Genomic DNA, 13,648 nt, shown 5'->3' with positions numbered 1-13,648 from the left:
TTGAGGGTACCCGCAGTGAGAGAAATGGGGCAGCAGCTTGTGGTGGGGTTTTGGCTTTCTGAAGTCTCACAAGGACTTCTCTTCCCTCCCTAGAGGGAGCTCACTGCTCTCCAGTCTGTCGTGGCTGCACAGGAAGAAGAGCTGCAGGTGCAGGCCTCGGATATAGAGTCCTTGACCAGGACCATCCAGATCAAAGAGGACCTCATCAAGGTGAGGCAGTGCACTGTGCTGGGACAGCTCCACCTGAGGAGCTTTCCCCACAGCCTCTGGGTGATGTGGCTGGCTCTCCATGGGTGGTGTTGCAGCTGGTTTGTCTACAGCCGTCTGTTACTTGGGCCAAAAGGCAAAGGTCCCAAACCCCCAGTGTCGTTACTTACTTGGCTTTTGTCCTTAGTGTGCCAGACACCCTTCTTTGGGTCCTTTAAATGGAGCACATCCTGTGCCTTCTCAGTTCTTGCTCCGAGCTGTTCTCTCTGCCTAATAGGCTCTGGGTGCTGTGGCATGTCTGTCTTGGGAGACCTGGGTCTTCCCAAACACTGGAAACTTTTGGCGGTTGCATTCCAGGGAGGATTGTGAAGGTCCAGCTGTCCTTGTTACTGATCCCTTCTTCACTGACCCCTCCTGCTGTTGGTTTTCAGGATCTGCAGATGCAGCTGGTGGATCCTGAAGAAATTCCAGCCATGGAAAGGCTGACACAAGAAGTGCTGATGCTTCGAGAGAAAGTGGCTATAGAAGAGTCACGAGGACGAGAGGCTACTGGAAGCAGAAAGCAGCAGGTAGTGTGCCTTGTGGGGCGAGCTTGGACGTGGTGGTTCTTCTGCTGGTGCCCAGCTGTGAGGCTTTCTTTTCCTTTGGATATGCCAAGATGTGCATGGTTTGGGAAACTGCGTGCAATGGAAGGGAACACCAAGGAGGAAGGGACTGGTTCCCTTTAGCAGTTACCTCGTGGCAGAGCCTTTTGGGAGTGCAGGGTGACACTGATCAGCTTGATTGCATGGACACAAGAGGGAAAGGGGAAGCCCCTGTTTCTCTGGGGCAGCCCGAGGCCTCCTTTGATTTCTGTCTCCTGAAGTGTTGCATCTTGTCTCCTCTCTCCAACCAGTTGTTACAGGTACTGGAAGGGCTGGTGGCTGAGAGGAGCCGGTTAAATGAGGCTCTCCAGGCGGAGAGGCAGCTCTATGGCAGCCTGGTGAAGTTCCACACGCACCCGGACAGGTGAGCGAGGCGGCCTCGGCGCGGCGCTGCCCCGCTGCGTGGGCAGGCGTGGGTGGGCTGGTGGGCAATTCCTGGAGCAGGGAGCGTTGTGCAGTCTGAGAGCCCTCAGAGGGAATGAGGGAAGCTGGGCAGAGCCTCAGACAAATGCAGTTTGGGGAGTTCGAGGTGTAGGCCACCTCTTTCCCTTGAGGCAGCAGTGCCCAGCTTTAAATGCTGTGCACCCCCCAGCTGCCACCCCTTGTTCAGGCCATGGGATTTCCATTCCCTTTTTTTTTCCTTTTCTCTGGCTCACCCCGTCCCGGCTCAGCTTCCTACCCACACTTGGCCACCTTTCAGAGGCTGCTGTCAAGTTCCCAACCAGCTGTTGGGTTGACAAGGATCTGCCTAGGTGCTTATTGAGGCGTGCAGCATGGCCTGCATTCTTGTCCTCTGCCCTAATCCTCTGCCCTTCTCGGGCTGCAGCCTTGGGCTTTGGAGCTACCTGATAGCGAGAGCCCACATAAGTGAAGTGCTTGGGTAAGTACAGAAGAACAGCTGGGATGGGGAGTCCCCTACCATGGGCTGGGGCCCTTTTTTGGGGGATGGCTGTGTTCTATAGGGAGGCTTAGAGGTGAGGCAAGAGCTGGTTGGGGAGCCCCTGCCTGGAGTGAGCGGCAGTCCCGGATGGAGGGGCCGGTTTGGTACGTGCTTCCTGCGGCTTGTCTAACCCTCTTCCCTTCCACACGGCGTGTCCGCTTAGCGCTGCGAGAGACCACACTCTGCAGGTGGAGCTGGAGGGGCTCCAGGATCTCCGGGGACAGCTGGAAGAAGCTCTTGGAAGAAGCTTGGAGTGTTTGAGCAGGCTGGAGGCGCAGGGCGCCATAGGAGGTGGGGAACAGGAGCGTGTGAGAGTCCTACCCCAGCATGCCTTCTGAGCACTGCCGCTCGCCCGCCTGCCACGGAAACGGTTCACTAACTGAGCGAGCCTGTCTCACTGACTCTGGGAGGGGCTTTGGTACTTAGCTGGGGTACAATAGAATCCCTGCAGGGCTTTTTTTTTTTTTTGGTGTTGTTTTTGAGCTGCTTTGGAAACCGCGATCAGTGCAATCCACGTGTCTCGTGTATGTTCCTGTCTGACCCACCCTGGTGCCCACCGATGTATTTGCACATTCAAATCATTCCATTTTAGTTTGATTTCCCTCATCTCCCTTCTGCTCCCACCCCCGTGGGCCAAATAAAGATTCCCTTTCTCTGAAGGAAACACCAGATGTTCTCTCTCATCTCCCAAGTGCATGAGTGTGAGTTTTTGTATTACCCACCCACCCTGACCCCCGTCCCCCCCTGTTTTTTCTCACCCAGGACATCCCCTTCTTGGGTTGATGGTGGCTGGCCCAAAAGGAGAAGGGATATATGGAAAAGTGGGTTCCAGAGCCAGAGAAGCAGAGAAGGGCCACAGGACCTTGTGGCACTTCCTGGGATTTACACAGGTCTTGAGTATAGAACTGACGATTCATTTGATGCTTAAACCAAATCCTACTCCAGTTTTGATGATTTTACTGACTTTTTTCCCTTTTTTCCTAACTGTAAGCTATTTCAGCTTGGCTTGTGAGTGCCTTCGTGGGAGAGCTTCCTCCTCTTTTTGGCAGATGGCTTGGGGTGACACAGACCTGTCCGGGCTCCCGGAGTCTGGGCTGGGTTTCCTCTCCCTTGTAGGTGCACGTCTCTCTCAGGCTCCATGTGCCCCTTGGGCAATGGCCAGGGTCCTCTTTCTGCTTTGCTGGGGACAGTCCCACTTGTCACCACTGCAGACCTTTTCTAGGGCACCTCTCTCCTCTGGGAGTGCAGGGGCTGGCAAGAGAACCGAAGAACAAAGGCGTCAGCGTTCCGATGCCAGTGCTTCCCCTGCACAGCAGGCTGCACACCAGCCCTCTCCTCCTGCATCGCTTCTTGAGCTGCCAGGAGGATTATTTTTCCCTCTGAGCAGCATTTGTGCTTGCTGGGGGAGCTGGGATGGGAGTGAGTGCAGCAGAAGAGCTCTGTCCTGCTGGGCTGTGCCTCCCGGACCCGCGGCTGCTCTGCTGCACAGTCCTTGGCACTGTTTCCCATGGCACCACCCATCCCCTGCCCTGCACCCCAGGTTTTCTCATCCCTGCCTGAGGCAGGGAGGGGAGGCAGCACAGCTCTCCCTTCACATGCAGCAAGCCAGTGCTGCTCCTCCTGGTCTGTGCCTAGCAGTGTGGTGACTTCAGCAGTTCTTATGCAGCCCAAAGGGATGCAGCTGGTGGGTGCTGGGCATCTCTGGTACTTGGTTAGCTCTTCCTTCCTTGTGCTTCATCTCATTCCCTTCCTCTCGCTTCTCTGTGTAGCACCATCTTCTCCTTCTCCTTCTGACTCTCACTTTATAGGAGCCTTTGTGTCCCTGTCCTTCTCCTTCCACCTTCCCTCCTCCATCCTGGCTCTGATGCCTGGCTGGCTCCCTGATCCCTTGGGTACCGTAGAGCCCAGGACTGGCACAGACTCATTGGCATGGTGTGAGGGAAGTCTTGGCTGCTGTCCCAGCAGCTCTCATCTCTCCTTGTGTGTTTCGCTGCAGATCTGTCCCTGGCTGCTGCTAGTACTGCTGCTGTGAAGTGCCCTGGAGGGGAGTGTTATCCTAGGCTGAGGTGTCCCAAACTTCCTGCTCTTTTCTTCAGGGCCTCCTTCCACCCCTGCTCTCCCTGGCTGCACCCTCCTCTGCCCCACACCAGGGACCAGCTCAGGACCAGCCCGAGCACCCTGTGCCTGGGAGCACGCTCAGGCAGGCTCCTGCATTTTGTGCTGTCCCACAGCTCCTTGTGGGGGTCTCCCCTTCCCTGGAGACCTTGCTCCCCTCCCCTTGTTCCCAGCAGCATGCAGACTTGCAGTGCAGCCAATGCACCCGGGTGTCCTGTGCCTGCGTGCGGTTTTCCAGCCTCATTTTCTTTGCCTTCAGGCTGGGTAGGAGAGATGGAGGGAGATAGTGCTGGGCTTACATCTCTTGTCCCCTTGGCTGGCAATGCCCTGAGAGCTGAGCGACCCCCATCCCTCTGAATTCACTCCCTGGTCTGCCCCTGCTGTGCTGGGGGGTTCAAGCATTGGGTGAGCAGCAGCCTGGATACAGCCTTCCCTATGTGTGTGCTCTTCTGCTCTCCCAGCACACCTTCCTCTTCTTCCCCTGTTCCTTCTTCCCCTGCCCCAGCCTTTTATTCCCCTTGAGATTTGTGCTCCGTTTATTTGCCCCAGCCCTAGAGTGCTGGGATCCCTGTGGAGCTGTGGCTGATGGTGAGAAGTGGGGTGTCCCACACCCCCAGAGCAGCTGCCGCCTCCTAGCTCATGGCCCTTAGTCCCCCAGCAAGGCCTGCAGCTGGAGGGTCTACATCCCCTCACGCTTTGGGACCTTGCAGCCATTGAGAAGGAGCCCTAGGTGGTTTGTCACCTCGCAGGTTGTGTCCCTGGGGGCTCACAGTGCTGTGCCTTGGATGAATGCCGCCCATGGGACCCCCTTCTCTGGGGGTGCTGCTGCAGCTTCCAGCTCCCTCTGGGCTCCCTGGGGCATGGCTGCTTTGGGGAGCTGGCTCAGCACCACAGGGTGATGCCTGCCCAGGCTGAGCAGGGAGGTGCCCATGGTGTTTGCAGCCTCCTGGCAGTCCCTTGTCACGAGTGGGGCTCCTGAGTGTGCCATTGTCATGGTGCTATGCAACCCCCTGCCCTCCTGCAAGGTGTGTTCCTGGCTGGTCCTTGGCTCTCCCTCCTAGGAGCTGTATGCTTCCCTGACAGCTTTTCCTTCAGCAGCCTCTCTCCTCCTTCTAGGAACTCCCTGTGACCCTCCACCTCGTGTTCTGCCTGCCCTGGGTGCTCCAGACCTGATGGTGCTGGGTTTGGGCACAGGCAGCTGTAAATCCTGGCCTTGTCCAGCCCCAAGGCTGGCTCTTGGATATTAGCTGAGCTGCTCCCTGCCTGGGGATGAGGGAGTGAGGTCCATCCGTGTCCCAGCCCCGCAGCCTGAGCCTAAGCAGGGCCCTGGAGCTGGGTGGGGGTGAGGCTGCCCAGGCGAGTTGCAAGCTCTGGCCCCAGGCTGCGCACCAAGGGGGGGGGAGCAGAGCTATGTGCAAGCGGAAAGGTGTGCCCCTGGCTCAGCTCTGTGGGGCCGGATGAGCCCGAGCGCCCCCAGATGTCCCTTTCGCTTGGCTGCAGCTTGGCAGGGCTTGCGGAGAGCCCAGGGCTGTGCATGGCAGCAGGGCTTGGGTGGCAGGGGCAGGGTGGCTGCTGGTGTCCTCCGTTAACTGCCTGTGCCTGGGCAGGCCCTCGTGTGGGGTGCACCCCTGCATCCCTGCCAGGCTGGGACCGCACCAGCGAGGATCCCTGGAGCGGGCATGTGCTGCTGGCTGCAGTTTGTGCTGTGACCGCAGGGTGGGTGGTGTGTGTGTGTGTGTGTCGGTGCAGCAAGCATGAGAGGGTGTGAAAGTGGAGATGTGCATGGGGTGGGTGCGTCCCTGGGGCTGTCACAGCTGGGGCTGTCCTCTCCTTTGGTGCGGGGCCAGCACAGGGTGCTGGGTTGGAGCTCCAGTATGCAGAGAGGGGGTAGTAGGGTGCTGGAACAGTACAGAGACCTCAGTCCTGCTGGGAATGCCCCAGCACCAGGCGTGTACCAGAGCAGGCACCTGCCCGGGACTGCCCACAGCAGCCACAGGCATCACCAGGGAGGAGGGGACAGAGGCAGGGCCACTGTGTCCGCTGCTCTGAGCACCTTGTGCTGTCCCCTAGGTCAGGCCACAGGCACAGATGCTGACGATGCCAGCACCAACTTCACTGACAGCGTCAAGAAGGAGGCAGCCCCCGGCGTGGCACCCCAACATGTGAGTCAGGGCAGCGCGGCACAGGGAGTTCAGGTAGCAGAGTTGGTTGCTGTACCACTGCTGGACCAGGTCCTAGCCCCTTTGGAAACGTCCCTGTCACCCTCTGTCTTTGTTCCTCTAGAGCAGCCCTCTGGCCCCTAAGGAAAGTGGCAGCCCTGAAAGGATGCCGATGGGGAGCGCGACCCCCGGGCAGGAGCTGCGGGCAGAGGAGGAGCTGCGGGACCTGAAGGCACAGCTGGAGGAAGCCGGCTTCTCTTCTGTCTCCCACATCAGGCAAGAGCCCTGGGGTGCTGGAGCCAGTGGGTGGCAGTGGCTTCAGGGGTGGGGGTTTACCCCGTGTCCCAGCCCTTGCCTGCCCGTCACGGTGTCTCGTGCCCCCCAGGAAGGCGATGCTGAGCTTGTACCTGGAGAATGCAGAGCTGAAGGAGCGGATGGGCGAAGCCACGTCACTGCTGGAGAGTGGGGAGCAGGAGGAGGCTGGGCTGGACAGCCCCCTGGCCCCTGAGCCCCGCAGGCTGCAGCGGAAGAACCGCAGCCCCCTCGGCAACCGCCCAGCCAGTAGCAGTGAGGATGGCCAGGGGGTCCCAGCAGAGAGGGGAGCTGTGCCTGCCAAACGCCCGGCGCTGGAGGCACAGTCCCAGCATGATGTGCCCAAGAGACCCTGTCCTGGCACCCCGGGTGGAGGGAATGGGAGCCACGTAAGTGTTTTGGGCATGGGGGACTGGGATGGGGCTGGAGGTAGCGGTGGGGATGGAATCAGGAAGCTCATAGCCTGTCTCCCCCCTGGCAGGCAGAGGGCATGGTCCCTGGTAGGGGCTGGCCAGGGCTGGGCACAGAGCTGCAGTCTCAGGTGGCACAGGGCCAAAAGCAGTGCCAGGAGCTCCAGGACAAGCTCACCGCCTCCGAGGCCACGGTGCGGGCACAAGCCGAGCAGCTGGAGAAGTACCACGTCCTGCTCCGTGAGTTAAAATCCCCAGCGGGATGGGGTTGGGGGAGGGTGGGGTGTCTCCATCAGCCTGGTGTGCCCCATGCACTGTGCTGGACATGGGGCAGGGGGGTGATTCCTGCTGGGACAGAGAACCTGAGCTGATGGTGCTGCCTGGCAGGAGAACCCCACACCCAGCAGCTCAGCAAGCAAGTGCAGGTAGACTTCCAGGACCTGGGCTATGAGACGTGCGGGCGAAGTGAGACTGAAGCTGACCGGGATGAGACCACCAGCCCTGGTAAGGAGAGCCAGCGGCTCTGGTGATGCCTTTGCCTTGCCCACCTGGCAGGGGAAAGTAACTCCGTGTCCTGTCCCTGCTGCAGAGTGTGAAGAACCCGATGTATTCAGCGAGCCCAGCCTGGGCGAAGAGCTGGGGTCCCCATGCCGGCCAGGGATGCCCAGGGTGGGCAAGGCTGCCTGGAAAGCAATGGCCTCAGCAGACGTGGGGGCCCTGCACCAGCACATTCAGGACCTCAAGACCCAGCTGCTCAATGCCAACAAGGTGATCCAGAGCCTGCAGCGCCGTGCCCGCTCCATCTCCATCACCAGCGGCTACACCTCGGGCGCTGAGCGGCCCCTGCCAGATCCCACAGCCCTGACCTCCCCAGCACACAGCCTCACGGATGAGGACGAGGGCTGGCAGTCGGATGGCCATGGCACCCTCTGCCCGCCCGCCCTGCGGGCACACCGTGACCTGCAGCGCCTGGTGCACCGCGTCGCCCTCCTTGAGGCACAGTTGGCGATGTCCAAGCCGGGAGGGGTTTTGCCCAAGGAGCTGCAATCTGCCACTTGGCCAGGGTACGGCGGCGGGGGTCGGGACCAGATGGAAGGAGGGAGGGAGGGGAAATGTGGGTCTCCAGGGGTTGCCCAAGGGTGGTGGCTTCTTACCGCATGCTTTGCCTGTGGCCAGGCTCCAGGGGTGTTCGCACGGTGGGGCAGAGTCCCAGCAGCGGAGGGTGCATGGAGTCCCCCCTGGCACCACATCCCTGCTGTGCTCTGTGGAGGGGGAGCATGGCAGACCCTCCTTGCTTGCTGGTCCCTCCTAGGAAGTATGACTCGCTGATCCAAGCACAGGCTCGGGAGCTCTCCCACCTGCGGCAGACATTGCGAGAGGGCCGCGGGGTGAGCCGCAGCCTGGCCCAGCACCTGCGCGATGCCCTGCGGTCCTTTGAGGACCTTCTCCGCGGCACCGACATCGACTATTACCTGGGCCAGGGTTTCCGGGAGCAGCTGGCCCAGGGCAGGCAGCTGGCTGAGAGGCTCAGCAACAAGCTGGGCACCAGTAAGTACCATTGGGGCTGAACGTAGTGGGGGCACAGAAGGGGTGCTTTGATGGGTGCTGCGAAGGGCTGGGGCCATTCGGGTGCCTTGTGCCATGTGGGCTACCTGCTTTAGGCTGGGAGTCCTATCCTGCTATGGCTCTGTTTGGGGATGGGCAGCCGGGGCACAGGGACACTGACTGGCTCCGCTCTGGCTTGGTTTTTCAGGAGATCGACAAGATGGGGAGGATAAAACCAGCCATGAACTTCTGGCACTGAGGTATCTGTTCTCAGGGAGGGACCCACTCTGTGTGGGCACCCCAGGGACTGTCCCTGCTCTTTAGGTGGGGGTCTGGGGTGCCCTTGGAGATTCTGCTCCAGGTAGATGCCCCAAAGCTGCCTCTGCTTTGGGGATGTGGAGACCCAGGCTTGGGCTGGGCATCCCATGGCTCTGGGCAGCCTTGCAGTATGAGTGGGATGTGTTGGGGTGTCATGTCAGAGCACATACAGCACAGTGGGGAAGGGTTGCAGGATGGGGGTCACCCTGCCCTGTCAGCCATGGTGATGGGCCACCTCCGTAGGCTTAGCAGGGAGCTCCAGGAGAAGGAGAAGGTGATTGAGAGCCTGGAGGCAAAGCTGCAGGAGCGCTGTGAGTCCCCGGGCAGCAGCCACCCGCCCTCTGAGTCGTCCCGCTCTGCCATCAGCACCTCCTTCGTGTCCGAGGGGCTGGAGCCGTGCTCTGATGGGGACATGGCCAGCGAGTGCAGCCAGTGCTGCGAGGAGCCTGCCCAACTCACAGGTACATGGGGTACACGCAGCCCCTCTGTAGCTTGTGGGGTCTTGCAGCAGCAGGAGCCCGTCAGGCCTGGGCAGGATGAACACGCAGCACTTGGGGCTGCGGGGAGGTGTCCTGGGGAGCCTTGCCATGCTACCACAGCCCTGCAAGGCTGGGACCTGACTGGCCCTGTCCCAGCCCACAGTGGCCCTGGACGTGGGGGCTTGGCTGCTCGGGGTGTGCCAGTGTCCCCGGGGAGGAGGGGTCGCTGCCAGGCTGAGCTGCACTAACATCTCTTCCCATCTCTCTCCTGTCTCCAGGCCTTTGCTCTGGCTCCTTGTCCAAACCCATTAGTGCACTCCCGCCTGTGCTGGCCCCCGGGCAGCCCCCCTTCCTGCCTGCTGGTCCCCCCCCTCCCACAGCCCCCCTGCTCCTGGGCTGCTGCGGGACCCCCGACTGCTCCCTGGCCAAGGCGCAGCAGGAACTGCAGGTGCTCCGGAGGCAGCTGGGAGAAAGTGAGCGCCTGCCTCTGGCACGGGGTTGGTCCTGCATGCCCTGCTGTGCCACACCGGGCTGCGCTGCATGGCCCCCTCCCACCCTGACCTGCCTGTCCTGCCTTGGTCCTTCTCCTGCTTCCCGGGTCTACTGCTTTGAGGTGGGGTCCCATCACTCTGGCTGGGGGGGTGATGGGGACTTGTGGCACTCGTGAAGAGAGGACCTGGTAGGTGGGGTGGACGCAGCCTGGGGCAGCACTAGCCCTCAGTGTGAGCACTTGCATATCCTAGGGCCTCTGATGGGCTGTTTGGTTAGGGCTAGTGCTGTGTAGGAGTGGGGCTGAGACCCTCCAACTTACCTAATCAGCAAGCGTCTGCTCTCTGGGGGAAATGGGTTTGTGCAGGGGGTCAACGATGGGGAACGTTTGGCTGCGCTATTGGGTAGAGCAAGAAGAGGGCACAAAGCTCAGGGTGACAGTACATTACCCTTGTTCTTCCTCCCTGCTTATTGTTCTCCTCCTCCTCAACACTTTGCCCTGTGCATACAGGTGTGGCGCTGCCTGTGGCACCAGCAAAGTCCACAGCCCCACTGGGCCTCTACAGAGAGGGCAGCAAAGCCCCAGCACTGCTCTGCCAACACGGTGCGCTGCAGAACCTGGCTGAGACCCCCGGGACCACCCAGACTCGCACCCTTTGGGATGTTCCTCCTCCCAGCCAGCCACTTTATGGGGCCCTGCCCACGGGATACCCCTCTAGCCAGAAGCTAACAGGTAGGTCCGTGTTGCAGGGTGTGGGGGAGCAAGGAGGTCACCTGGCACCAGGGTGGCTGCGGGATGTGGCTCTGGGATGGAGCAGGGTCATGGGGATGGCATGAGGCAGGTGGCACAGCAGTCCCTGTCTCCTTGGCTGTGGCAGGGGCAGACCTGCTGGAAGAACACTTGGTGGAGATTCGCAGCCTGCGCCAGCGCCTCGAGGAGTCCATCTGCACCAACGACCGGCTCCGGGAGCAGCTCGAACGCCGCCTGGCCTCTACCGGCAAGCCCAGCGGTACGGTGCTGCACTGGGGCAGGGGCTTCTTGGGTAGGGGGGGGGTGTTTCAGGCTTTGCACACCCCCATTGTATGGGGAGAGAGCTCCCCCTGTGCACGGTGGGGTGCTGGGGAGACAGGCTCAGCACCGCTTCCCCTCCACAGGGTTGCCCAGTGATGTCTATGCCCAAGGGCTGGAGCCGGGGCTGCAGCTGAGCGGGGAGAACCAGGCTCTGCGTGAGGACAACCGAACCCTGCGACTCCAGCGTGACCACCTCTCCCAAGGTAGGGCTGGCCACCAGCATCCCGGGAATGAGTCCCAGGGGGTACTGGATGAGCGGGGCAGTGGTGGCACGTCCATGCTCTCTGTCCCCAGAGCTGGCGCGGGTGCAGGAGGCACTGCTGGCTGCCTGCTCCCGGGCACGGGAGGCTGAAGCGGAGCTGGGCCAGAGGCGTGGGGAGCAGCGGAGGCTGGCGGAGGAGCTTGCAGAGCGCCGGGAGAGCGTCCAGCAGCTCCGGGACGAGCGGCGCTCTTTGCAGGAGGACAACAACAGGTGAGGTTTGGGGCGCTGTGACCTTGGGGCCAGGGGGGGCTGGGTGGCACGGCTGGCACTGAAGCCCCTGTGTCACCCCTCTGCAGGCTGCAGCACACGGTGACGCTCCTGCAGCAGCAGTGTGAGGAGCATCGCCTGCTCCTGCAGACCCTGCGCACGGAGCTGCAAGTCTACGAGAGCCTCCCTGGCCCCTCTGCAGAGGCCCGTGCTGGTACGGGACCCCCACCCAGCCCCTCTGCTCTGGTCTTGGGGTACCTGGCCCCTCTGCACCCCCTGGGAGGTCTCAAACGCCTCTCAAATGCCTCTCAGCAGCAGGAGGGACATGGTGGCCCTGCTGGCAGGCAGAGAGGGAGGGCAGGATCCCAGCAGCCCCGGGCACAGAGTCACAGCTGTCTGTAGGGGCTCAGACGCTTCTTGTTCCAGGCTGCTTCCCATCTCCTCCAGTGCGGGATGTTGGCACAAGTTCAGCAGCTCCCCTCTTCTCCCCGCTGTCCTCTGACACGTCACTGGCCTGGCGGATGGATGGTGGGTACCAGTGCCTGCCCACACACCTGCCTCAGGGGCTGCTGAGGCTCCATGAACTCACGGCACCCTTGCTGAGCAAGGCTGGAGAGCCCAGGGCAGAGCCATCCCCAGGGACGGGATAGGGTGGGCTGAAGGGGGAGCAGGCACTGGTTCCCACCCACCCCTGCTTGCTTCACAGAGCCATGTGTGGCAGACCCACTGGCGAGGAAGAGTGAGGGACTGACAGGAGCCCACGTCATGGGCCGCCTGGACACCTACCGGGCCCTGGAGCAGCACATCCTGGAGGGGAAGGCACTGGCTCACGAGCTGATGTGTCTCACGCGCCCCACGCTCGGGCTGCCCAAATGCCCGCTCCCGGGGAAGGAGGTAAGGTGTGGGGCAGATGGGGCTGCAGGTGGCTGGGGACCAGACCCTCCGCAGCTCCCGAGCCCAGGATCAGCCCCAAGGCTCGCAGCGCTGGCAAGCAGCAGGTAGCCCAGGTAGCCTCCAGCCTGGGGGCTGTGGCTGGTGCTGCTCTGGGCTGGGCACGGTGAGTCCCGGGGTGCAGTGTGATGCAGGTGCCCCCAAGCACCTGCCCCCCAGCACCTGCCTCCACACCCTTGTCCCGCAGGTGCTGGGGTGGGCAGGCGCAGGGCACCTCTGGGGCAGTGCCAGCACCCTGCACCGTGTCCTGGAGGAGTGTGCATCCTTCCTGGCTGCCTTCTGGAGTGCTGCACTGCCTGTCAGCGCTGCCCAGCATCAGGGCAAGGTACACACCGGGCAGTGGGGCTGGTGGGGTGGCCCAGGCCTGGCACTGGCTGCTCACCCTGCTCTTCTCGCCCCAGGAACAGGCGCTACAGGGTGAGATCGTGGCGCTGCGGGCCCAGCTCTCGGAGAGGGAGGATGCTCTGCAGAGCACAGCTGAGCAGCTGCGCAGCACGGCCCAGCTCAAGGACAGCATGGAGCAGTTCATTGTCAGCCAGCGTAGGTGGCCGGGGTGGCATCCTGTGGCGGGGCAGTACGGCCAAGCCGGCCTGGCCCCCATGTGCCTGGGGTGGCTCCGCAGCACAGGGACCTTGCTGACCCCATCCCTCTCTCCCTCGCAGTGACCAGGACCCACAGCGTGCTGCGCAAGGCCAGGACGAACCTGGAGGTGAGTTTACCTTGGCAGCCAGTGCAGGGTCCCTGCCCTGGTGAGCCCTGATGCCCTGGGGATGGGCACAGATGGCAGACACACCATGCTCTGCTGGCAGAGGGGGTGCTGAGGGCCCAGCTGGGTGCAGGGACGTCTGTCCTCAGGCTCTGTGTCCCCCAGACACAGCCCTCCCCGGGCAGTACCCCCTCCTTACTGCCACCCTGCTCTCTCACCAGGTGAAGGCGCAGCAGGCTCTGCCTGTTGCATGAGCCCTGGATAGGGCTGGGACCACTGTCCCCAGCCATGGAACAGCCTGCCGAGCCGTTCCACATCGGAGGCCTGGAGTGAACCCTGTCCCTACAGCTCCAAGGGCTGCGTGAAGAGGGCATCATGGTGCCTGGTGCAACACTGTTAGTGGGTTTGGGCTGCTGTAGTGGCCACATGGCCTCCACCGGCCTTCGCTCAGCATCACAGCAGCAGCTGCCAGCTTGGGCTTTGCCTGCCCAGTGCTTCAGCGCTTGCCCCTTTCCCCCTGCTGTGCTTTGAGTGGGGCGTCCCTCTCACCCCAGGACTTGGTCCCCTTTGTAACCTTGCTGCGCGCCCGTCCCTGCTCGTGGATGTATGTATTTGTATATAGATAGAGGTATGGGAGCTGCAGTTTGGGGGCTCCCAGGGCATGTTGGGGCCCCGGCGCAGGAGTAAGATGTAAGAAATGCCATATCCTGTTCAGTGGCTGGAGAGTCCCCATTAAAGGTTTCCTTTGGGCCATGGTGTTTCTGGCATGCCTGTCTCTGCAGCCTGCTTCCCCCTACCCAAACTCCTGGTGGTGCAGGGGGCCACAGGCAGC

At 61.8% G+C, this 13,648-nt stretch overlaps 1 protein-coding gene across 5 annotated transcripts in view; it reads left to right on the top strand.

Annotated features, from left to right (window-relative positions):
• PDE4DIP (phosphodiesterase 4D interacting protein) overlaps positions 1-13,583 on the top strand; it is a 29,132-nt gene extending 15,549 nt beyond the window's left edge. Inside the window, exons 18-42 of one of the 5 annotated variants that reach the window (XM_084266540.1) lie at positions 94-210; positions 639-776; positions 1,103-1,215; positions 1,955-2,082; positions 5,977-6,068; positions 6,190-6,341; positions 6,451-6,766; positions 6,859-7,027; positions 7,175-7,291; positions 7,377-7,851; positions 8,100-8,335; positions 8,541-8,592; positions 8,894-9,111; positions 9,408-9,602; positions 10,130-10,351; positions 10,497-10,628; positions 10,774-10,893; positions 10,985-11,162; positions 11,249-11,373; positions 11,586-11,687; positions 11,866-12,053; positions 12,298-12,435; positions 12,512-12,650; positions 12,773-12,819; positions 13,038-13,583. In XM_084266540.1, the coding sequence (XP_084122666.1) occupies positions 94-210; positions 639-776; positions 1,103-1,215; positions 1,955-2,082; positions 5,977-6,068; positions 6,190-6,341; positions 6,451-6,766; positions 6,859-7,027; positions 7,175-7,291; positions 7,377-7,851; positions 8,100-8,335; positions 8,541-8,592; positions 8,894-9,111; positions 9,408-9,602; positions 10,130-10,351; positions 10,497-10,628; positions 10,774-10,893; positions 10,985-11,162; positions 11,249-11,373; positions 11,586-11,687; positions 11,866-12,053; positions 12,298-12,435; positions 12,512-12,650; positions 12,773-12,819; positions 13,038-13,070 (3,942 nt within the window). In that variant the 3' untranslated portion in view covers positions 13,071-13,583. Of the gene's footprint in view, positions 1-93; positions 211-638; positions 777-1,102; positions 1,216-1,954; positions 2,083-5,976; positions 6,102-6,189; positions 6,342-6,450; positions 6,767-6,858; positions 7,028-7,174; positions 7,292-7,376; positions 7,852-8,099; positions 8,336-8,540; positions 8,593-8,893; positions 9,112-9,407; positions 9,627-10,129; positions 10,352-10,496; positions 10,629-10,773; positions 10,894-10,984; positions 11,163-11,248; positions 11,374-11,585; positions 11,688-11,865; positions 12,054-12,297; positions 12,436-12,511; positions 12,651-12,772; positions 12,820-13,037 lie in introns of all 5 variants that reach the window. The other 4 variants (XM_084266538.1, XM_084266539.1, XM_084266537.1 and 1 more) reach the window with 4 other exon arrangements.
• Positions 13,584-13,648: the final 65 nt, after the last annotated feature.

Source organism: Gallinula chloropus, assembly GCF_964237585.1.
Source record: "Gallinula chloropus genome assembly, chromosome: 6".
Classification (NCBI taxonomy): Eukaryota; Metazoa; Chordata; class Aves; order Gruiformes; family Rallidae; genus Gallinula; species Gallinula chloropus.
Note: the sequence above shows the minus strand (reverse complement) of the source record. Positions and strands in the feature narration are given on the sequence as shown.